This window comes from Panulirus ornatus, chromosome 56 (genome assembly GCF_036320965.1).
Source record: "Panulirus ornatus isolate Po-2019 chromosome 56, ASM3632096v1, whole genome shotgun sequence".
Lineage (NCBI taxonomy): Eukaryota > Metazoa > Arthropoda > Malacostraca > Decapoda > Palinuridae > Panulirus > Panulirus ornatus.
The window spans coordinates 31,200,860-31,227,046 of NC_092279.1; the positions used below are offsets into that span (position 1 = coordinate 31,200,860).

At 40.9% G+C, this 26,187-nt stretch overlaps 1 protein-coding gene across 2 annotated transcripts in view; it reads left to right on the plus strand.

Moving 5' to 3' along the window:
- Positions 1-26,187, plus strand: part of Cpsf73 (cleavage and polyadenylation specificity factor 73) — a 116,009-nt gene that overhangs the window by 34,859 nt on the left and 54,963 nt on the right. For both annotated transcript variants that reach the window (XM_071694198.1, XM_071694197.1), the window contains exon 7: positions 19,530-19,659. In XM_071694198.1, coding sequence (XP_071550299.1) covers positions 19,530-19,659 — 130 coding nt within the window. The remainder of the gene's footprint in view (positions 1-19,529; positions 19,660-26,187) is intronic.

Here is a 26,187-nt window from a genome sequence, read left to right on the forward strand (position 1 = left end):
ATTTTTATGATGAATTCTATGAGATGATCTTTGAAAAAAATTCATGCCTTTTTTTCTCTTGTAGATCCTTTTACTGGTGATTTTTCAAGGCAAGAGGACCGTCACCTGATGTTGCAGAAACCACAGATTCGCCAAAGATGTTTTGATGATTGAGTAAAATAGGACGTGCATTCATGTAACTCGGAAGTGAAAGTCGGGAAAAACTGTTTCACAACAACAGTCCTCACAATTGTGGACGAGGTGGGGTTCGCTTAGTCTTAATACTGTATTTGCCCTTGGACGAGCACAGGAAAAATTTTATTTATTCTGGTACAATTTATTACATTTTTTCTTTCAGAAAACTTTTTTTTAAACTAAGAATACACATTTTAGATATTTTTTGTTCTGAAAGATGCTTGCTGAGGTGTATATTTGGGGGGGAGATAAAGTATTAAACTTTTCAAGAAGTCATTTTGTAGTTTTCCCCAAAAATTTTCTGATCTGTGAAAAAGGAAGTACAAATAAACAAAATGGGGAACCCTTTGGGGGTTATTTTGTGTACTTGTATCTCTTTCCCCGGATATTTTTGGGCCCAAATTACTTTTTTTCAGCAAAATGTTTATTTTGTTTTTGGAAAGGGAAACAGTCTCCTTTAGGAATGAGGGGATCTCATCCCGTGCTTCTAAATTGTTTAGAATGATTTTTTTTCTTCTGCAGAAAGGTTTCTGGGGAAGGTTCATCCTGGTTGCATGGAAGGGGGACCTATCTACTTTGCCTCAGCATTGGCTAAAAAATTGTGCGATGGAGTGTCTTCCAAACTTATACACATGCTATGAATGAGAGGATTTTTGCGACAAAAAATCCTTTACAACCTTTTCAGTTCAAGCATAAAATCAAATCTTAAGGTTAGTATCTTTTTGTACAAAGGGGTTTAAAGGGGTCTTTTTATTACCACACCTCCTATTACCCTTTCAATTACTTACTTGGCCAAACCACCCCACTTTAATTTTTGTCCTCAAAAATTTGATTTCCAATGATCCACCCTCCTCCAAAACAAAACCCCCTTTTTTAGCCCCAAAACCCCGCAACTATTAATTTTTGGAAACTTTCCCTTTTTAAAAATTTCCCCTTTTTTCTTTCTGAAATAATGGGTTTTTTTCCACACATTTTTTATCATTTCCAGGGAGCTTTGCCCATTCCCCCACCCTATGACTCACTTCCCCTTCCATGGTTTCCCTTCATTTTTGAAAGGGCCCCTCCCAGATATCTTAAAAAATTCACTTCCTCCAATTCTTCTCCATTTAACTTTCACCCCAAAGGTTTAAATTGCTTTTTTTTCATATTTACTCTCATCTTTCTTCTTTAAAAACCTTTTCCAAAAAATCAGTCACCAATTTTTGAGTTTTAATTTTAATCACCCCCCCCTTGCGGGATCGCTGGCGAACAACAGTTGACACTTCCGGGCCCTTTCATCCTCAACAACTGCATTTTTTGCCTTTTTTCTCCAAAAAAATCTTGGGGGTTTTTTTCCCTCACCACCCCCTCCATAAACAAAATTTAAAAACCATGGTACATCGTTTTCACCCATGCCACTGAATGAACCCTCATTTGGATCAGTCACTCTCCTCTCCTCCTTCTTATTACACATGCCTTACATATTTATTAAAAAAAAATCTATGCTTCTAGCAGGTGATTACCTTCACACAATACATTCTTAAGACCTTCCATATATATCTCTATCGCCTTTTTTATGCCATCCCCAAAATCCATAAATCCAAAATTTACAAAACCTTTTGTTTCTCTGTACATGTCATCACCCTCTAAATTAAATTTACCCCCCCAATACAATATTTAAGTATTCTAAAAATTATGCCTTGAAATTTGAAACTAAACCTTTACCCCCCTTTGCCTTTATAGAATGGGTGTACATGCTTTTTCCCAAAGCCTCAGGTACTTCCCCAATATCCATAAAAATTAACTGAATACCCTTTTACCAACCAATGAAAAAGACTTTCACATTTTTCTTAAGATTCAACTGCAAAGGGCTTTTACCACCATCTCTTTCACTGAACATTCTCCTGAATCTGCACTTTGATACCACCCTGACCAAAAACACTTGCATATGCCAACTAATATCATCACAAATTTAACCAGTCCTTCAATAATCTTATCTATCCTGGGGATAGGGAGAAGGCAAAGAATACTTCCACGCATTCCTCAGTGCTGTAGACGGCAACTAATGGGGACAGGAGCGGGTGGCTAGAAACCCTCCCCTCCTTGTATTTTAACTTTCAAAAAGGGGGAAACAGAAGGAGTAAAGCTGGGAGTGCTCATCCTCCTGGGAAGGCTAAGATTGGGATGTCTAAATGTGGGGGAAAGTAACGAAGATAAGAGAAAAAAAAGAGATAGGTCGTATGTTTGGGGAAAAGGAGCCTGGATGTTTTGGCTCTAAGTGAAACGAAGTAAAGGGTAAAGGGGAAGGGGGTTTTTGGGGGAGTGTTTTGGGATTTAAAGTGAGAGGAAAGAGAAAGGGAAGGAGTTGCACTAATCTGTACAGGAGTGGTGGAGTATGTGATAGAGTGTAAGAAAGTAAACTCTAGATTGATAGGGGGTAATACTGAAAAGTGGATGGAGAAAAGATGGGTGATTATTGGGGGCATATACACCTGGGCATGAGAAGAAGACTTGATAGGCAAGTGTTTTGGGGGGCAGTGAGTGAGTGTGTTTAGTAGTTTTGATGCCGAGACTCCCACTTTCAAACCTAAGCAGGGGAAAAATATATAATTGAAAAAAAGGCAGGAGGGGCAAGAGGAAGGTGCGGGGTTGAAAAAAGGGACAGATTTAAAGTGGGGTGAGTGTATTATCAAAGTTTAGGGAAAAAAAAAGGGGTTTTCTGGAAAATGGGGTGAATAAACTGCAAAAAACAAGAGAAAAAATGGGGAAAATTTGGGGGAAAGGGGCCCAAAAAAAAAATTGGTAACAGGGAAATGTTGGGTGAGGAAAAGGGGAGGAGTTTTTTATTTTTTTTTTATTATTTTTTTTTTATTTTGGGTTTTTCGCTGTCTCCCCCCGTTGCGAGGGTAGCGAAGGAAAAGACGAAAAAAGGGCCCCCCCCAACCCCCCCTTAACTTTTTATATACTTTCACGTCCCAAAAGCAATATAAATTCCAAATCTCAATGTTCACATAAATATACAACACAGACAATAAAATTTATACCATGAACCAATTAATTTTGCCTTTTTTCTTCCCCTCGCCACCCCCGCCAAAACATGGGAAAAACCATCCCCCTCCCCCCTAAAGTTTCGAGGTAGCACTAGAAAAAAACAAAAAAGGCCACATTCGTTCCCCACTTTTGTCTCTAGCTGTCATGCAATAATGGCCCGATCCACTGATCACTTTCCAATCAAGGACCAACACAACTTTCCTATGCTTTTCCCAGCGCTTCCACATGGCCACTGATTCATTCCATAGACAGCATGTCAACCCCGGTATACCCCAAACGAATTTTTCCCGTTCACTCTATTCCTTGCCCTCCTTTCTCCTCTTCCTGCGTGTTCACAGGCCCGATCATACAAAAACTTTTTCACTCCTTTTTTCCCCCTCCAATTTGGTCTCCCACTTCTCCTTGTTCCCTCCACCTCCGACACATATATCTCTTGGTCAATCTTTCCTCACCATTCTCTCCATGTGCCCAAAACCCTTTCAAAACCCCTCTTCTGCTCTTCAACCACGCTCTTTTTATTTCCCACATCTCTCTTCCCCTTTCTTACTTACTCGATCAAACCCCCCTCACCCCCACAATTGTCCCCAAACATTTTTTCCAACATCCACCCTTCCCGGAAAAACTCTATCCATAGCCCACGCCTGAAAACCCTTTCAACATTGTTGGAACCACTTTCCCTTTAAACATACCCTTTTTTCTTTCCGAGGGGGGTAATGTTTCGACTTCCACCCATTCTTCAAGGGTCCCCGGAATTTTTGCCCCCTTCCCCCCCCCTTGATTAAATTCCCCTTCCCTGGTTTCCCTTTCCCCTGCCAGATCCACTCCCGGGTATCTAAAACACTTTACTTCCTCCAGTTTTTTTTCCATTCAAACTACCCCCCAATTGACTTTACCCTCAACCCTACTGTACCCAAAAACCTTTCTCTTATTACATTTACTCTTTAAATTTCTTCTTTCCCCACACCCTTTTCCAAACTCAAAATCACCCGCTTCTGCCCGTTTTAAATTTAAACAGCCACCCGCGCTGTATCATCGCGAACAACAACTGACTCCCTTTCCCCAAACCCTTCATCCACAAAGACTTCAACTTGCCCCCCTTTCCAAAACTCTTGCATTTACCTCCCCAACAACCCCCCCCATAAAAAAAATTAAACAACCATGGAGAATAAAACACCCCCCCGCCAAAAACCCACATTCACTGAAAAAAACCAATCCTTTCCCCTTTCCTACAGTAACATGCCCTTTTAAACCTCGATTTAAAAATTTTCAAATGCTTTTTAACAATTTTCCTCCCCCACCATTTATTCTTAATGCCTTCCACAGAGCATCTCTATCAACTCTATCATATGCCTTCTCCAGATCCATAAATGCTACATACAAATCCATTTGCTTTTCCAAGTATTTCTCACATACATTCTTCAAAGCAAACACCTGATCCACACATCCTCTACCACTTCAGAAACTACACTGCTCTTCCCCAATCTGATGCTCTGTACATGCTTTCACCCTCTCAATCAATACCCTCCCATATAATTTCCCAGGAATACTCAACAAACTTATGCCTCTGTAATTTGAGCACCCACTTTTATCTCCTTTGCCTTTGTACAATGGCACTTTGCAAGCATTCTGCCAATCCTCAGGCACCTCACCATGAATCATACATACATTAAATATCCTTACCAACCAGTCAACAATACAGTCTCCCCTTCTTTAATAAATTCCACAGCAATACCATCCAAACCCACTGCCTTGCCGGCTTTCATCTTCCGCAGAATTTTTACTACCTTTTCTTTGTTTACCAAATCGTTCTCCCTAACCCTCTCACTTTGCACACCACCTCGACCAAAACACAATATATCTGCCATTCTATCATCAAACACATTCAACAAACCTTCAAAATACTCACTCCATCTCCTTCTCACATCACCACTACTTGTTGTCACCTCCCCATTAGCCTCCTTCACTGATGTTTCCATTTGTTCCCTTGTCTTACGCACTTTATTTACCTCCTTCCAAAACATCTATTTATTCTCCCTAAAATTTAATGATTCTCACCCCAACTCTCATTTGCCCTCTTTTTCACCTCTTGCACCTTTCTCTTGACCTCCTGCCTCTTTCTTTTATACATCTCCCACTCATTTGCCTTATTTCCCTGCAAAAATCGTCCAAATGCCTCTCTCTTCTCTTTCACTAATAATCTTACTTCTTCATCCCACCACTCACTACCCTTTCTAATCTGTCCACCTCCCACGCTTCTCATGCCACAAGCATCTTTTGCACAAGCCATCACTGCTTCCCTAAATACATCCCATTCCTCCCCCACTCCCCTTACGTCCTTTGTTCTCACCTTTTTCCATTCTGTACTCAGTCTATCCTGGTACTTCCTCACACAAATCTCCTTCCCAAGCTCACTTACTCTGACCACTCTCTTCACCCCAACATTCTCTCTTCTGAGAACCTCTACAAATCTTCACCTTCGCCTCCACAAAATAATGATCAGACATCCCTCCAGTTGCACCTCTCAGCACATTAACATCCAAAAGTCTCTCTTTTGTGTGCCTATCAATTAACACGTAATCCAATAATGCTCTCTGGCCATCTCTTCTGCTTACATATGTATGTTTATGTATATCTCTCTTTTTAAACCAGGTATTCCCAATCACCAGTCCTTTTTCAGCGCACAAATCTACAAGCTCTTCACCATTTCCATTTACAACACTGAACACCCCATGTACACCAATTATTCCCTCAACTGCCACATTAATCACCTTTGCATTCAAATCACCCATCACTGTAACCTGGTCTCGTGCATCAAAACTACTAACACACTCACTCAGCTGCTCCCAAAACACTTGCTTCTCATGATCTTTCTTCTCATGCCCTTGTGCATATGCACCAATAATTACCCATCTCTCTCCATCCACTTTCAGTTTTACCCATATCAATCTAGAATTTACTTTCTTACACTCTATCACATACTCCCACAACTCCTGGTTCAGGAGTAGTGCTACTCCTTCCCTTGCTCTTGTCCTCTCACCAACCCCTGACTACTCCCAAGACATTCCCAAACCACTCTTCCCCTTTACCCTTGAGCTTCGTTTCACTCAAGAGCCAAAACATCCAGGTTCCTTTCCTCAAACATACCACTTATCTCTCCTTTTTTCTCATCTTGGTTACATCCACACACATTTAGACAACCCAATCTGAGCCTTCGAGGAGGATGAGCACTCCCCGCGTGACTCCTTCTGTTTCCCCTTTTAGAAAGTTAAAATACATGGAGGTGAGGGTTTCTATCCCCCCACTTCTGTCCCCTTTAGTCGCCTTCTACGACATGTGAGGAATGCGTGGGAAGTATTCTTTCTCCCCTATCCCTAGGGATAGGGGAGATATATGGCAATTATGGATCTGAAGAAGACATATGATAGGGTTGATAGAGATGCTTTGTGAAGGGCCTTAGGAGTATGTGGTATGGGAGGTAAGTTGCTAGAAGCATTGAAAAGTTTTTACCAAGGGTGTAAGGCATATGTATGACTAGGAAGAGAGGCAAGTGATTGGTTCCCAGTGAAGATTGGTCTGCGGCATGGGTGTGTGATGTCCCCATGGTCATTTAATTTGTTTATGGATGGGGTTGTTAGGGAGGTAAATGTAAGTGTTTTGGAGAGAGAGGCATGTATGCAATCTATTAGGGATGAGATGGCCTGGGAAGCGAGGTAACTGTTGTTCATCGATGATACAGCACTGGTGGCTGATCGGAGTGAGAAACTGCAGAAGTTGGTGACTGAGTTTTTCCATTGGAAAAGTGTGTGAAAAGAGAAAGTTGAGAGTAAATGGGAATAAGAGTAGGGTCATTACATTCAGCAGGGTTGAGGGACAAGTTAGTTGGGATGTAAATTTGAATGGAGAAAAATTGGAGGAAGTGAAGTGTTTTAGATATCTAGGAGTGGACTTGGCAGTGAATGGAACCATGGAATTGAGTCATAGGTTGGGGGAGAGGGCGAAGGTTCTGGGAGCAATGAAGAATATGTGAAAAGAAAGAACTTTATTTCAGAAAGTGAAAATAGGTATGTTTGAAGGGATAGTAGTTCCAACAGTATTATATGGTTGTGAGGCATGGGCTATAGATTGGGTTGTACAGAGGAGGGTGGATGTGTTGGAAATGAAATGTTTGAGGACAATATGTGGTGTGAGGTGTTTTGATCGAGTAAGTGATGAAAGGGTAAGAGAGATGTGTAGTAATATAAAGGGTGTGTTTTACATGAGTTACATGAGAAATATAGACAACAGGAGGCCTGATTGGCCAACAACTTGGTTGGCTGGTAATGAAAAACAAAAAGTTTAACTTAGCAAGATAATGTAATTCCGCTCAGCAGTTTTGTAAGTTATCACTGACTCCCTGCTGCTGCACATTATCCTTCTAGTGTCCCCAGTACCTCTGTCATTTATGCAATTTATTTCTGGTGTTTTTCTCTGAGTATATCTGAATTTATAATATATTTGTCTAAATGCCTTTTGAAGGTATTTGTAGTCTTAGCATGCTCTTAGTCTGACAGTAACTTATTCAAGTGCTCAACACATCTGTAGGAAAAGAAGCTTTTTCCCATGTCTGTACTACATCTTTTAGTTTTAAATTTTATTGTATTTGTCATGGTAACCGTATTTTCTTTTATTTAGAAAAGATGTTCGTGATTTACTTTATCGAACTTGTTTAGAATTTTGAACACTTGCGGTGTTGCCGTGAAGTCTACTCTTAAGGGGAAGAGATTCAATCGTTTTAGCTTCTCGTATGCCAGATTTTTAAGGGACGGGATCAATTTTGTTGTACGTCTTTGTACTGGCTCTAATTTCTCCTCATTTTTTTATAGTTTTCTGACCAAAACTGGACTGCATATTCAAGTTGTAGTGTTACCAGAGAATTTTAAGTGTGAGAATTGTGTTTGGTGTCTTTTAATCTATGTTCCTGGCTATGAAACCTAACATTTGGTTGCCTTTTTTACTTGCTTCTTGACACTGTTTAGTGTATTTCAGGTTGTTGCTAATGACAACTCCAAGGTCTTTTTCTTCTTTTACTTTAGTTAGAAAGTTTCTGAATAGTTTATAGTCATTATGTTTATTTTTGTCACCAAAGCATATAACTTTACATTTTTGTACATTAAACTTCATTTGCCATCTGTTTGACCTCTCTGCTAGTAAGTTAAGATCTCTTTGAATCATCTCACAGTCCTGCCTGTTTGCAGCTCTACCTCCTAGTTTAGTATCATCAGCACATTTGAAGATCTTATATATGAGACCGAGTTGTAGGTCATTAATGTATATTATGAAATGAATTGGGCCTAGGACTGACCCCTTTGGCATATCACACGTTACATCTAGCCAATCTGAGGCTTTGCCATTTATTACTACATGCTGCTTTCTTCTGGGAAGCCAGTCTCTGATCCATGTACAGAGTTCTTCACTGATTCTGTGTTCTTTGAGTTTATGTAAAAGTCTCTTGTGAGGTACTTTATCAAAAGCCTTTTGGATATCTAGATATACTTCATCAGACTGTTCTTTTTCATCCCAATTCTGATAAATGAAACGATAATAAGAAATTGCAGCAGATTTGCCAGGAGTATCTTTTATTGCAGAAACCATGTTGGTTGTCTGATATAATTTTGTGATATAGAAACGTGACAATTTTATCTCCTATTATTTTTCCTTGGTTTTACTTAACACTAATGTAAGGCTAATTGGGCAGTAGTTCAAGGCACACCTTATGTCTCCTTTTTTATATTTATTATTTTTTATTATACTTTGTCGCTGTCTCCCGCGTTTGCGAGGTAGCGCAAGGAAACAGACGAAAGAAATGGCCCAACCCCCCCCCCCCCCATACACATGTATATACATACGTCCACACACGCAAATATACATACCTACACAGCTTTCCATGGTTTACCCCAGACGCTTCACATGCCCTGCTTCAATCCACTGACAGCACGTCAACCCCGGTATACCACATCGCTCCAATTCACTCTATTCCTTGCCCTCCTTTCACCCTCCTGCATGCTCAGGCCCCGATCACACAAAATCTTTTTCACTCCATCTTTCCACCTCCAATTTGGTCTCCCTCTTCTCCTTGTTCCCTCCACCTCCGACACATATATCCTCTTGGTCAATCTTTCCTCACTCATCCTCTCCATGTGCCCAAACCACTTCAAAACACCCTCTTCTGCTCTCTCAACCACGCTCTTTTTATTTCCACACATCTCTCTTACCCTTACATTACTCACTCGATCAAACCACCTCACACCACACATTGTCCTCAAACATCTCATTTCCAGCACATCCATCCTCCTGCGCACAACTCTATCCATAGCCCACGCCTCGCAACCATACAACATTGTTGGAACCACTATTCCTTCAAACATACCCATTTTTGCTTTCCGAGATAATGTTCTCGACTTCCACACATTCTTCAAGGCCCCCAGGATTTTTGCCCCCTCCCCCACCCTATGATCCACTTCCGCTTCCATGTTTCCATCCGCTGCCAGATCCACTCCCAGATATCTAAAACACTTCACTTCCTCCAGTTTTTCTCCATTCAAACTCACCTCCCAATTGACTTGACCCTCAACCCTACTGTACCTAATAACCTTGCTCTTATTCACATTTACTCTTAACTTTCTTCTTCCACACACTTTTCCAAACTCAGTCACCAGCTTCTGCAGTTTCTCACATGAATCAGCCACCAGCGCTGTATCATCAGCGAACAACAACTGACTCACTTCCCAAGCTCTCTCATCCCCAACAGACTTCATACTTGCCCCTCTTTCCAAAACTCTTGCATTTACCTCCCTAACAACCCCATCCATAAACAAATTAAACAACCATGGAGACATCACACACCCCTGCCGCAAACCTACATTCACTGAGAACCAATCACTTTCCTCTCTTCCTACACGTACACATGCCTTACATCCTCGATAAAAACTTTTCACTGCTTCTAACAACTTGCCTCCCACACCATATATTCTTAATACCTTCCACAGAGCATCTCTATCAACTCTATCATATGCCTTCTCCAGATCCATAAATGCTACATACAAATCCATTTGCTTTTCTAAGTATTTCTCACATACATTCTTCAAAGCAAACACCTGATCCACACATCCTCTACCACTTCTGAAACCACACTGCTCTTCCCCAATCTGATGCTCTGTACATGCCTTCACCGTCTCAATCAATACCCTCCCATATAATTTACCAGGAATACTCAACAAACTTATACCTCTGTAATTTGAGCACTCACTCTTGTCCCCTTTGCCTTTGTACAATGGCACTATGCATGCATTCTGCCAATCCTCAGGCACCTCACCATGAGTCATACATACATTAAATAACCTTACCAACCAGTCAACAATACAGTCAACCCCTTTTTTAATAAATTCCACTGCAATACCATCCAAACCTGCTGCCTTGCCGGCTTTTATCTTCCGCAAAGCTTTCACTACCTCTTCTCTGTTTACCAAATCATTTTCCCTAACCCTCTCACTTTGCACACCACCTCGACCAAAACACCCTATATCTGCCACTCTATCATCAAACACATTCAAGAAACCTTCAAAATACTCACTCCATCTCCTTCTCACATCACCACTACTTGTTATCACCTCCCCACTTGCGCCCTTCACCGAAGTTCCCATTTGCTCCCTTGTCTTACGCACTTTATTTACCTCCTTCCAGAACATCTTTTTATTCTCCCTAAAATTTAATGATACTCTCTCACCCCAACTCTCATTTGCCCTTTTTTTCACCTGTTGCACCTTTCTCTTGACCTCCTGTCTCTTTCTTTTATACATCTCCCACTCAATTGCATTTTTTCCCTGCAAAAATCGTCCAAATGCCTCTCTCTTCTCTTTCACTAATACTCTTACTTCTTCATCCCACCACTCACTACCCTTTCTAATCAACCCACCTCCCACTCTTCTCATGCCACAAGCATCTTTTGCGCAATCCATCACTGATTCCCTAAATACATCCCATTCCTCCCCCACTCCCCTTACTTCCATTGTTCTCACCTTTTTCCATTCTGTACTCAGTCTCTCCTGGTACTTCCTCACACAGGTCTCCTTCTCAAGCTCACTTACTCTCACCACCCTCTTCACCCCAACATTCACTCTTCTTTTCTGAAAACCCATACAAATCTTCACCTTAGCCTCCACAAGATAATGATCAGACATCCCTCCAGTTGCACCTCTCAGCACATTAACATCCAAAAGTCTCTCTTTCGCACGCCTGTCAATTAATACGTAATCCAATAACGCTCTCTGGCCATCTCTCCTACTTACATAAGTATACTTATGTATATCTCGCTTTTTAAACCAGGTATTCCCAATCATCAGTCCTTTTTCAGCACATAAATCTACAAGCTCTTCACCATTTCCATTTACAACACTGAACACCCCATGTATACCAATTATTCCCTCAACTGCCACATTACTCACCTTTGCATTCAAATCACCCATCACTATGACCCGGTCTCGTGCATCAAAACCACTAACACACTCATTCAGCTGCTCCCAAAACACTTGCCTCTCTTGATCTTTCTTCTCATGCCCAGGTGCATATGCACCAATAATCACCCGCTTCTCTCCATCAACTTTCAGTTTTACCCATATTAATCGAGAATTTACTTTCTTACACTCTATCACATACTCCCACAACTCCTGTTTCAGGAGTATTGCTACTCCTTCCCTTGCTCTTGTCCTCTCACTAACCCCTGACTTTACTCCCCAGACATTCCCAAACCACTCTTCCCCTTTGCCCTTGAGCTTCGTTTCACTCAGAGCCAAAACATCCAGGTTCCTTTCCTCAAACATACTACCTATCTCTCCTTTTTTATATCAACTCTTGCGAAGTAGATGAGAGTTTGTCAAACAGCGATCATAGTTTGATTAGATTAAAGATGTATTTAGATTTTGAAATAAATAACAACAAACTCTTGATCACATATCATAGGTGAGCAAATTTTGAAAACATTAGACACAAAATTTGCAGTACTAGTTGGATAAAACTTCTTGATGTTCACACAGTATAGGAAATGTAGAATAATTCTAAAAACACATTACTTGATTGAAAATAACCATGCTCCATGAATTATGAAGAGAACTTGCAATATTTCAAAACCATCATGGATGACCAGGAGAACACAAGGACCAATGTGCCAAAAGAAGAAAGCATAAGAGTGATATTTGCTTGTTTCCCGTCAGTTGACACCTAACCATCCAAAAGGAGTTTGTTGAATATTTTTTGTTATGGGGTATGTCAGCTGTCTCCTGACCTCTTAAAAAATCTTGGAGACAAGTTATGTGGGCTGTTGGATTTATTAGGATTTAATTAGTCCAGGTATTTAAGTAATTCATTGCTCCTTATTTCTCTTACTTCGTGCTCTTCTTATTTAAGTAATTCATTGCTCCTTATTTCTCTAACCTTCAACTCTTCTTCATCAGATCCTTTAAACATTTTCATTAGTTGTGCTATTTGAGATATTTCTTCATTTGTGAATACTGAGTTAAAGGAATAATCTAATATGGTAGCCATTTCCTTGTCATCAGTACTGTATCATGTTTGTTTTATAGTGGTCCAATTTCTTCTTCTACTGTCTTCCATTGTCTTATATACTTGAGGAATTCCTTAGGATTATTCTTGACTTTCAAAGAAATTCTTTTTTCTTCCTCACGTTTACTTTGTCGTATGACCTTCTTACACTCTCTTTGGATTTCGATTAACTCCAGGTGATTTTCATTGATTTAAATTTCTTATGCTTTCTTCTTTTGGCACATTGGTCCTTGTGTTCTCCTGGTCATCCATGATGGTTTTGAAATATTGCAAGTTCTCTTCATAATTCATGGAGCATGGTTATTTTCAATCAAGTAATGTGTTTTTAGAATTATTCTACATTTCCTATACTGTGTGAACATCAAGAAGTTTTATCCAACTAGTACTGCAAATTTTGTGTCTAATGTTTTCAAAATTTGCTCACCTATGATATGTGATCAAGAGTTTGTTGTTATTTATTTCAAAATCTAAATACATCTTTAATCTAATCAAACTATGATCGCTGTTTGACAAACTCTCATCTACTTCGCAAGAGTTGATTAAGTTTGTGTCTGATGAGGACAAGATCAAGAATGTTTTTATCTTTAGTTGGTTTTTGAATTAACTCTTCAGGAAGAGCATCTTTAATTAGCTTCGTTAGTCTCGTTCCCTCTTTGTTGCCTGTTAATTTGTTCCAGTTTGTGTTTGGACTGTTGAAGTCTCCTACAATTATAACTTCTATACTTATTACTATAGTTTTGATTTGTATAGCATCTTACTGTTGTCTTCTTTTTGCTTAGGAGGTCTGTAAATAATGCCGAGATATAGTTTACTCTTGAACATGTCAGTAATGTCAATATAAAGTCGTAAGTGTGTGTGTCTTCTTTGCTTATCTTGATAGCACTTAGATTGTTATCAATGTAGATTAAAACTCCTCCACCTACCCTGTATAAGTGATCTTTTGTGAATAGTATGTATCTAGGTATTGCTAACTCGTCAGTTGTTTGTTGTCAGAGTTTACCCATGTTGAGATTGCAATAATGTTCAATTTTCAGTAACTGCACTGGATATAAGTTCATCACATTTTGTAATGATGTCCTGGTCATTTGTGTATGTTAAACTTATTTTCCTTGGAGTAGATTTCTGGACTGAATTTGCCTATTTTACTGTCGGTGTGTTTGTTTGTATTATCACTATTAATGCCTGTGTGTGTAAGTGGGAGAGAGACTGTTTTCAGTCTGTTTTGGGTTTGCTGCCTTACTCTGACCCTCCCTTCACTGGACCCTACCAGTCTTGGTCCTGAAATTTACCTGAGAGTTAACCTGTAGCTGTGCTAACTCACTGCTTATGCTGCTTGAGTTGTCCCCAACTGACCCTCCTTGACCTTTCTTTGCTAATTCCTGTGCCTGTGAGGTTCCCGTTATTCCCTGAGGATCCCTACTGCCAAGGTCCCATCCATCCTTTACGGCTACCCTTATAGTGGTCAAATTGGACACCTTGTTCCCTTTTACACTCATGTTCCCCCTGCACTGACCCACCTCCCTCAGTGGGTTGATCAAGAGGATATATGGATCAGAATTGAAGGGAACAAGGAGAAGCAGGAGACCAGATTGGAGGTGGAAGGATGGAGTGAAAATTTTGAGCGATCAGGGCCTGAACATGCAGGAGGGTGAGATGTGTGCAAGGAATAGAGTGAATTGGAACAGTGTGGAATACTGGGGTCAACATGCTGTCAATAGACTGAACCAGGGTATGCAAAATGACTGGGGTAAACCATGGAAAGGTCTGTGGAGCCTGAATGTGGATAGGGATCTGTGCTTTCCATGCATTACACATGACAGCTAGAGACTGAGTGTGAAAGAATGTGACCTTTTTTTTTTTGTTTTCCTGGCACCACCTTTCTGATGCAGGGGGTGGCAATTCTATTTCCTGTGGGGCGGGTTAGGTGCCAGGAATGGATGAAGGCAAGCAAGTATGAATATGCACATGTGTATATATGCATATGTTTGTATGTGTTTATGCTGATATGTATATGTATGTATATGTACGTGTATGTGTGTGTATATATATATGTGTGTATATGAGTGGATGGATCATTCCTTCATCTGTTTTCTGGCACTACGGCGATCAATTATAATATATGTGAAATATATATTATTTATTTTTTATTATACTTTGTCGCTGTCTCCCATGTTGGCAAGGTAGCGCCAGGAAACAGATGAAAGAATGGCCCAACCCACCCACATACACATGTATATACATACACGTCCACACACGCACATATCCAAACCTATACATTTCAACAGATACACATATATTCATACACAGACATATACGTATATACTTATGTACATAATCCATACTTGCTGCCTTTATCCATTCCTGTCGCCATCCCATCACACATGAAATGACAACCCCCTCCCCAGCATGTGAACGAGGTAGCACTAGGAAAAGACAACAAAGGCCACATTTGTTCACACTCAGTCTCTAGCTGTCATGTATAATGCACAGAAACCACAGCTCCCTTTCCACATCCAGGCCCCACAAAACTTTCCATGGCTTACCCTAGACGCTTCACATGCCCTGGTTCAATCCATTGACAGCAACATGTCCACCCTGGTATACCACATCGTTCCAATTTGCTCTATTCCTTGCACACCTTTCACCCACCTGCATGTTCAGGCCCCGATTGCTTAAAATCTTTTTCACTCCATCTTTCCACCTCCAATTTGGTCTCCCACTTCTCTTCGTTCCCTCCACCTCTGACATATATATCCTCTTTGTCAATTTTTCCTCACTCATTCTCTCCAATGGACCAAACCATTTCAAAACACCCTCTTCTGCTCTCTCAACCACACTCTTTCTATTACCACACATCTCTCTTACCCTTTCATTACTTACTCACATCTCATTTCCAACACATCCACCCTTCTTTACACAACCCTATCCATAGCCCACGCCCCACAACCATATAACATTGTTGGAACCACTTTTCCTTCAAATATACCTATTTTTGCTTTTTGAGATTATTAGTGAAAGAGAAGAGAGAGGCATTTGGTTGATTTTTGCAGGGAAATAATGCAGATGACTGGGAGAAGTATAATAGAAAGAGTCAGGAGGTCAAGAGAAAGGTGCAAGAGGTGAAAAAGAGGGCAAATGAGAGTTGGGGTGAGAGAGTATCATTAAATTTCAGGGAGGATAAGAAGATGTTTTGGAAGGAGGTAAATAAAGTGCGTAAGACAAGAGAACAAATGGGAACATCGGTGAAGGGGGCTAATGGGAAGGTAATAAGTATTTTGAAGGTTTGTTGAATGTGTTAGATGATAGAGTGGCAGATATAGGGTGTTTTAGTCGAGGTGGTGTGCGAAGTGAGAGGGTTAGGGAGAATGATTTGGTAAGCAGAGAAGAGCTAGTAAAAGCTTTGTGGAAGATGAAAGCTGGCAAGGGAGCTTGTTTGGATGGTATTGCTGTGGAATTTATTTAAAAAGGGGGGGACTGTGGTGTTGACTGGTTGGTAAGGATATTTAATGTATGTATTACTCATGGTGAGGTGCCTGAGGATTGGTGGAATGCATGCACAGTGCCATTGTACAAAGGCAAAGAGGATAAAGGTGAGTGCTCAAATTACAGAGGTATGAGCTTGTTGAGTATTCCTGGGAAACTATATGGGAGGGTATTGATTTAGAGGGTGACAGCATCAGATTGGGGAAGGGCAGTGTGGTTTCAGAAGTGGTAGAGGATGTGTGGATCAGGTGTTTGCTTTGAAGAATGTATGTGAGAAATACTTACAAAAGCAGATGAATTTGTATGTAGCATTTGTGGATCTAGAGAAGGCATATGATAGAGTTGATAGAGGTGCTCTGTGGAAGGTACTAAGAATATATGGTGTGGGAGGCAAGTTGTTAGAAGCAGTGAAAAGATTTTCTCGATGTTGTAAGGCATATGTACAAGTAGGAAGAGAGGAAAGTGATTGGTTCTCAGTGAATGTCGGTTTGCAGCAGGGGTGCGTGATGTCTCCATGGTTGTTTGATTTGGTTATGGATGGGGTTGTTAGGGAGGTGAATGGAAGTGTTTTGGAGAGAGGGGCAAACATGCAGTCTGTTGTGGATGAGAGGGTTTAGGAAGTGAGTCAGTTGTTGTTCGCTGATGATACAGCACTGGTGGCTGATTCAGGTGAGAAACTGCAGATGCTGATGACTGAGTTTGGTAAAGTGTTTCAAAAAAGAAAGCTGAGAGTAAATGTGAATAAAAGCAAGGTTCTTCGGTACAGTAGGTTTGAGGGACAAGTTGATTGGGAGGTAGGTTTGAATGGAGAAAAAATCGGAGGAAGTGAAGTGTTTTAGATATCTGGGAGTGGATTTGGCATCAGATGGAGCCATGGAAGCAGAAGTGAGTCACAGGGTGGGGGAGGGGGCAAAAGTTCTGGGAGTGTTGAAAAATATGTGGAAGGGAGAACATTATCTCGGAAAGCAAAAATGGGTATGTTTGAAGGAATAGTGGTTCCAACAATGTTATATGGTTGCGAGGCATGGGCTATAGATAGAGTTGTTCGCAGGAGGGTGGATGTGCTGGAAATGAGATGTTTGAGGACAATATGTGGTGTGAGGTGGTTTGATCGAGAAAGTAATGAAAGGGTAGGAGAGATGTGTGGTAATAAAAAGAGTGTGGTTGAGAGAGCAGAAGAGGGTGTTTTGAAATGGTTTGGTCACATGGAGAGAATGAGTGAGGAAAGATTGACCAAGAGGATATATGTGTCAGAGGTTAAGGGAATGAGGAGAAATGGGAGACCAAATTGGAGGTGGAAAGATGGAGTGAAAAAGATTTTGAGTGATCGGGGCCTGAACACGCAGGTGGGTGAAAAGCGTGCAAGGAATAGAGTGAATTGGAACGATGTGGTATACCAGGGTCGACATGCTGTCAGTGGATCGAACCAGGGCATGTGAAGTGTCTGGGGTAAATCTGGAAAGTTTTGTGGAGCCTGGATGTGGAAAGGGAGCTATGGTTTCGGGGCATTATACATGACAGCTAGAGACTGAGTGTGAACAAATGTGGCCTTTGTTGTCTTTTCCTAGCGCTACCTTGCTCACATGCGGGGGGTGGGGGAGGGGGGATTTCATTTCATGTGTGGCGGGGTGGCGACAGGAATGAATAAGGGCAGACAATATGAATTATGTACATGTGTATATATGTATATGCCTGTGTGTGTATAAATATGTATACATTGAGATGTATAGGTATGTATATGTGCTGTGTGTGGATGTGTTTGTATATACATGTGTATGTGGGTGGGTTGGGCCATTCTTTTGTCTGTTTCCTTGCGCTACCTTGCTAACGCGGGAGACACCGACAAAGTATGATAAATGAAATATAAATGAAAACTATATATATTCATTTGAATAACTTATTCCTGGGGACAGGGGAGAAAGAATACTTCCCATGTATTTCCTGCGTGTCATAAAAGGCGCCTAAAAGGGGAGCGAGCGGGGGGCTGGAAACCCTCCCTTCCAGATTTTTACTTTTCCAAAAGAAGGAACAGAGAAGGGGGCAAAGTGAGGATTTTCCCTCTTAGGCTTAGTCCTCTGTTCTTAGAGCTACCTTGCTAATGTGGGAAATGGTATGTATGAATATGAATAGCTGTGTTTGCATGAAATCAATGAAATTTCAATTGAAAAACTCCATGTAAATTCTTCTGGAGTTTCCTATCTTGCCATAGCAGTATGACGTAATAGTCCTCCATCTGAAATCTTGAGGATAACTAAGCCCCTAAGGCCTTCATTTTCTTTCATATGGATGTGGCTAAAGGTTTCTGGCAACTTTCAGTTGACATGCCATTGAAACTGGTGTGATCTTAAAGGTGCCATATTTAAGATTACGAGTGAACAAATGTGAGGATGTGGGAGTATTGTGATTTGAAGGGATTGTTTGAAAAAAGTCATAGGGTGAATGAGGGAGTGGAGTTCTTGGAGCATTGAGTAATATGTGGAAAAACGATTGGTATCTAGGACAAAAATGGTTATTTTTAAAGGTACTAATCCCTGTGTTTTTGTATGGATGTGAGGTGTGAGTTACAGATGAGAATGTGTGGAGAAGGGTGAATGTGCTGGAAATGAAATGTTGGAGGACAATATGTGGTGTGAAGTGGTTTGATCAAGTAAATGATAAAAGGGTAAGAGATAGAGTGTGGTTGAGAGAGCTTACAAGGGTGTGCTGCAATGGTTTGGACATGTGAAGAGAGTGAGTGAGAGGAGGTTGACAAAGAGGATATGTGTCATAAGTGGAGGGGCCAAGGAGAAAGGGGAGACCAAGTTTGAGATGAAAGGATGGAGTGAAAAAGATTTTAAGTGATTGGGGCCTGAACATGCAGGAAGGTGAAAGGCATGTACAGGATAGAGTGACTTGGAGTGATGTGGTATACAAGGGGTGACATGCTGTCAGTGGACTGAACCAGGGCATGTGAAGCAGCTGAAGGAAATCACACAAAGGTCTTTTAAAGGGCCCGGTTATGAACGGGGGATTTTTGTTTTGTACATTACACAGTACAGAGAATGTATGAGTGAATGAGGCCTTGCCTGCATCTGTTTCTGGCACTACCTCACTGATGCAGGAAATAGTGAACAAGTATGAAGAAACTAATTAATGATGATTACCATTAAATAAACTACTTTTTTGAAGTTTAAGTGTATTTCTAATGAATTTGAGAATTAAGCACCATGTAGTTTCTACATTGTATTAATACAGCATATCAAATTTAGGGCATGGACCAATTTGAGGACATTGGACCTTGTGTTATCATGGCTTCACCTGGTATGATGCAGAGTGGACTGTCTCGGGAACTTTTTGAGATATGGTGTCCTGATCCTAAGAATGGAGTCATTATTGCTGGTATGTACAGCTATGTGTAAGCATGATTTTTTTTATCATTGCATTGAAAATGGTGAATTTCGTTTATTTATGTTTGACAGGTAATCTGTAACTGGGGGCATAATTGGGTGTAATAAGGGGGAATAGGGTATTCAGTATTATGAGTGAAAATGGAGAACATCATGTGGAGTTGTGTGCAGAAAAAGGACTGGTGATTAGAAATACCTGGTTTAAAAAAGAGGGACAAACACAAGTATACTTATGTAAGTTAGAAAGGATGTCACTGGGCATTTTTGAAATGCATATTGATTGAGAGACATATAAATGAGAGACTTTCGGATGTAAATTTGTTGAGAGGAGCAGCTGGTGGTGTCCGATTAGTCTTGTGGAGGCAAGGGTGAAGATTTGTATGGGTTTTATGAAAAAATGAAGCAGTATCGGTGAGAAGAAAGTGGTGAAAGTAAGTAACTTGGAAAAGAGACTTGTGTGAAGAAATACCAGGAGTGATTGAGTGTAGAATGGCAAAGGGTGAGAGTAATTGAAGCAAGGTGAGTAGGTGAGGAATGGGATGTGTTTAGGGAAGCAGTGCTGGCATGTGTGAGAGATGTATGTGGTGTGTGACAAGTGGCAGTTGAGGAGACTAGAAAGGGAAGTGTGTGGGGGGGATGAAGAAGTAAACTGCTAGTGAAAAAGATGGATGCTCTTGGGTGGTACTTTCAGGGAAGGAGTGTAGAAGGATGTAGAAAAAAAGTGGCAAGAGGTTAAGAGGAAGGTGCAGAGGTTGAAAAAGAGGCAAATGAGAGTTGGGGTGTGTGAGTATCAGTAAACTTAAGGGAGAATTAGATGTTTTGTAAGGAGGTTATTAATGTGCAAAAAGTGAGAGAACAAACAGGAACATCAAGGGAGGGGATAAGGGGGCAGTGGTAATTGGTGGTGAGGAGATTAGGTGAGTTCTTTGATGAAATGTTGAGTGTGTTTGATGATACATTGGCATATGTAGTGTGTTTTGATCAGGGTAGAATGCCAAGTGAGGGAGTCATGAGAGTGGTTTGGTGAAAAGAGAACAGGTGGTGAAAGCATTATGAAGGATGAAAGGTAGCAAGATGTATGAAGGATGAAAGGTGGCTGAAATGGATGGTATTGCTGTTGAATTTATTAAGAAAGGGGGCCACTGTGTTGTTGATTGGTTAGATAGGATTTTCAGTGTATGTATGGATCATGTTAAGGTGCCTGATGATTGGCATAATGCATGTATAGTGCCAGTGTGTAATGGTATGTGGGATAAAGGTGAGTGTTCAAACTGTGGAGGTGTAAGTTTGTTGAATGCGCATAGTAAATTGTATGGGAGGGTAGTGACTGAGAGTGAAGGCATATATAGAGCATCAGATTAGGGAGGAATGGTGTGGTTTCAGAAGTGGCAGATGATGTGTGGATCAGGTGTTTACATTGAAGAACGTGTGTGAAAAATACGGTGTGAAATGAATGGATTTTTTTGTGGCAATTTTGGATTGGGAGGGAGCATGTGACAGGGTTGATAAAGATGTCCTGTGGAAGGTCTTAAGAGTATATGGCATGGGAAGGAAGTTGCAAGAAGCGGTGAAAAGTCCTTATCAAGGGTGTAAGGCTTGTGTACAAGTAGGAAGAGAGGAGAGTGAATTGTTCCAAGTGAAGGTTGGTCTTTAGCAGGGATGTGTGATTGCGACCATGGTTGTTTAATTTGTTTGTGGTTAGGGTGGGGAGGAAGGTAAAGGCAAGAGTTTTAGAGAGAGGGACAAATATGCTGTCTGTGGGGGATGAGAGGGTGTGAGAAGTAAGTTGTTGCTTGCTGGTGATGGAGCACTACTGGCAGATTTGAGTGAGAAAGTGCAGAAGTTGATGACTGAGTCTGCAAGAGTGTGTCAAAGGGAGGTTTAAAGTAAATGTGAATAAAAGCAAGGTTAGTAGGTTTAACAGAGTTGAATGACAGGTTAGTTGGGATGTGAGTTTGAATGGAGAAAAACCAGAGGATGTGAAACTATCTGTATATATCTATGTCTCTGATGCCTGTACCCTCTTAGAACTCTCTCAAGGGGAAGGCCATGGTGATAGAGTATCCATTACTAGTGAGCTCCATTGCCACTGCTTAGCCTGTAGTGCCTCACCTGTAACAGGCCACTGGCAGAGGGCAACTCTAGCACAGTGTTTGCATAGGCTCTTATCTAATGTTCCTACTTATTATTTCTTCTTAATATTTCTGCCAAATGCTCCTGCCTAAATGTTCCTGCCTACTATTCATATCTATTGTGTCTACCATTTTATCAAAAAGTAGGACTAACACATAGTGCTATCCACAAGAGAATCTAGAGTTGAGAAGAATGGGCTGTGTGAGTTATGTATTATCAAGTGTTATGGATGACAAGGAGAGATTGTATGTGTGTGGATAGAATGCCGGTAGTCTATAAGTGGATGAGGCAGAAAGAAAAGACAGTTTCCTGGGTCAGAGGAGTGTAACTTGCAACCATGAAAGTGTTAGCTCACTATGCAGCTGCCACTAACCCTCCTAATACCCAGGTGTGTAGTACTGGTAATATACCTTCCTGGTCATTGGCTGCCTACCAACTGCTACCTACCAGGTAATGTGAAGTGTTTTAGAATTGAAATGTTTTAGATACCTAGGAGTGAACATGGCAGTAACTGGAACCATGGAAGTGGAAGTGAGTTGTACAGTGGATGAGGGGGCAAAAGCTCTGGGATTCCTGAAGAATGTATGGAAAGAGAGATCGTTATCTGGGAGGCCAAAAATGAGTATGTTTGAAGGTATTGTAGTCCAAACATTATTATTAGATGGATGCAAGGCATGGGCCATAGATAAGGGTGTGTGGAGGTGGGTTGGTGTGGGAAGTGAAATGTTTGAGGACAATATGTGGTGTGAGGTAGTTTGATTGGGTAAGTAATGAAAAGGTAAGAGAGATGTGTGGTAATTAAAAAAGTGTGGTTGAGAGAGCTGAAAAGGTTGTGCTGAAATGCTTTGGACCTAAGGAGAGAATGATTAAGGAAAGGTTGACAAAGAGGATATATGTGTCAGAAGAGGAGGGAACAAGGAAAATGAGGAGACCAAATTGCAGATGGAGGGATGGCGTGAAAAAGATCTTGAGTGATTAGGGTCTGAACATGCAGGAGGGTGAAAGGCATGCATGGAATAGAGTGAATTGGAATGATGTGGTATACTGGGGTCAGTTTGCTGTCAATGGAACCAAGACATATGGAGCGTCTGGGGTAAACCTTGGAAAAGTCTGTGGGAGCTTTGGTTTTCAATGCATTACACATGACAGCTAGAGAATGGAAGTGAGTGGATGCAGCCTTTCTTTTTTCTGTTCCTGGCTCCAATATATTGGGGTCGATTTGCTCTCAATGGACTGAACCAAGGCATGTGAAGCATCTGAGATAAACCATGGAAAGGTCTGTGGGAGCTGTGGTTTTCGATGCATCACAATTAGCAGCAATAGAATGGATGTGAGTGGATGTGGTTTTTCTTCTTTCTGTTCCTACTGCTACCTGGCTAACACTGGAAATGACGTTCAGGTGTGAAAAAGAAATAGCCTTAACTTGTCCATGAAGAGTCAACTGAATATTGAATTAAGCATAAGCACCCAGGATTGAATAAAGACTGATGAACACCACACCACTTATCAACAAGGATTAGCCAGTTAGGGGCTAGCATATTAAACTGCTGTCTCAATCTCTGAATTGCACTGCCTTGCCAGTCATCCCAGTATGGGTCATCACTCGCTCTGGAGTGCATTATTTTTTTTTGTATGTTTAATTCTCACTCCAGCATTGCTACTGCTCTTAGTTTCATGTGTTTATTTTATCAGTGAAGTAATCTTACAGCAGGAAGTCATTTTATGTGCCAAAATTGTTATATCTGTAGTGCTTGTCTGTTATGAGTTGAGTGGACTTGAATCGTCTAACCCTACCACTCCTTTTGGTATAATATCAGTAACTCCAAACCACCAAATTTGTAGCACACTACACTCCAGAAAACAGACAAATGGTTGTTTCAGTAGATGTATCTTGTTGAGACTCATGGTGTTGGATGTCTTGAATCATAATGGTGTAGCAGCTAAGATTAGAAAATATCATTGAAGTTTACATAGAATAAAAGAAGTGGAATGTTACAAATAAAATCTGGAATGTTACAAATAAAATCTCGTTATCTTGAAAGATTAGAAAGGGTAGTGAGTGGTGGGATGAAGTAAGATTATTAGTGAAAGAGAAGAGAGAGGCATTTGGATGAGTTTTGCAGGGAAATAATGCAAATGCCAGGGAGATGTATAAAAGAAAGAGGCAGGAGGTCAAGAGAAAGGTGCAAGAGGTGAAAAAGAGGGCAAATGAGAGTTGGGGTGAGAGAGTATCATTAGATTTTAGGGAGAATAAAAAGATATTTTGGAAGGAGGTAAATAAAGTGCATAAGACAAGAGAACAAATGGGAACTTCAGTGAAGGGGGCTAATGGGAAGGTGATAACAAGTAGTGGTGATGTGAGATGGAGTGAGTATTTTGAAGGTTTGTTGAATGTGTTTGATGATAGAGTGGCAGATATAGGGTGTTTTGGTCGAGGTGGTGTGCAAAGTGAGAGGGTTAGGGAAAATGATTTGGTAAACAGAGAAGAGGTAGTAAAAGCTTTGCAGATGATGAAAGCCGGCAAGGCAGCAGGTTTGGATGGTATTGCAGTGGAATTTATTAAAAAAGGGGGTGACTGTATTGTTGACTGGTTGGTAAGGTTATTTAATGCATGTATAACTCATGGTGAGGTGCCTGAGGATTGGAGGAATGCTTGCATAGTGCCATTGTGCAAAGGCAAAGGGGATAAAAGTGAGTGCTCAGATTACAGAGGTCTAAGTTTGTTGAGTATTCCTGGTAAATTATATGGGAGGGTATTGATTGAGAGGGTGAAAGCATGTACAGAGCATCAGACTGGGGAAGAGCAGTGTGGTTTCAGAAGTAGTAGAGGATGTGTGGATCAGGTGTTTGCTTTGAAGAATGTATGTGAGAAATACTTAGAAAAGCAAATGGATTTGTATGCAGCATTTATGGATCTGGAGAAGGCATATGATAGAGTTGATAGAGATGCTCTGTGGAAGGTATTAAGAATATATGGTGTGGGAGGCAAGTTGTTAGAAGCATTGAAAAGTTTTTATTAAGGATGTGAGGCATGTGTACGAGTAGGAAGAGAGGAAATTGATTGGTTCTCAGTGAATGTAGGTTTGTGGCAGGGGTGTGTGATGTCTCCATGGTTGTTTGATTTGTTTATGGATGGGGTTGTTAGGGAGGTAAATGCAAGAGTTTTGGAAAGAGGGGCAAGAATGCAGTCTGTTGTGGATGAGAGGGCTTAGGAAGTGAGTCAGTTGTTGTTCGCTGATGATACAGCACTGGTGGCTGATTCGTGTGAGAAACTGCAGAAGCTGGTAACTGAGTTTGGTAAAGTGTGTGAAAGAAGAAAGCTGAGAGTGAATGTGAATAAGAGCAAGGTTATTAGGTACAGTAGGGTTGAGGGATGAGTCATTTAGGAGGTAAGTTTCAATGGAGAAAAAGTGGAGGAAGTGAAGTGTTTTAGATATTTATGAGTAGGTTTAGCAGCGGATGGACTTATGGAAGCGGAAGTGAGCCACAGTGTTGGGGAGGGGGTGAAAGATCTGGGAGTGTTGAAAAATGTGTGGAAGGCGGGAACATTATCTCGGAAAGCGAAAATGGGTATGTTTGAAGGAATAGTGGTTCCAACAATATTATATGGTTGCGAGGCATGGGCTATAGGTAGAGTTGTGTGGAGGAGGGTGGATGTGTTGGAAATGAGATGTTTGAGGACAATATGTGGTGTGAGATGATTTGATCGAGTAAGTAATGAAAGGGGAAGAGAGATGTGTGGTAATGAAAAGAGTTTGGTTTAGAGAGCAGAAGAGGGTGTTTTGATATGGTTTGGTTACATAGAGAGAATGAGTGAGGAAAGATTGACAAAGAGGATATATATGTCAGAGGTGGAGGGAATGAGAAGTGGGAGACCAAACTGGAGGTGGAAAAATTAGTGAAAAAGATTTTAAGTGATCGGGGCCTGAACATGCAGGAGGGTGAAAGGCATGCAAGGAATAGGGTGAATTGGAAAGATGTGGTATACCGGGGTGGACATGCTGTTAGTGGATTGAACCAGGGCAAGTGAAGTGTCTGGGGTAAACCATGGAAAGTTTTGTGGGGCCTGGATGTGGAAAGGGAGCTGTGGTTTTGGTGCATTATACATGACAGCTAGAGACTGAGTGTGAACAAATGTGGCCTTTGTTGTCTTATCCTAGTGCTACCTCGCATGCATGCAGGGGGAGTGGGTTGTCATTTCATGTGTGGCGGAGTGGTGATGGGAATGAATAAAGGCAGCAAGTATGAATTATGTACATGTGTATATATGTATATGGGTGTGTATGTATATATATGTATACATTGAAATGTATAGGCATGTATATGTGCTTGTGTGGACGTGTATATATAAGCATGAGTATGTAGGTGGGTTGGGCCATTCTTTTGT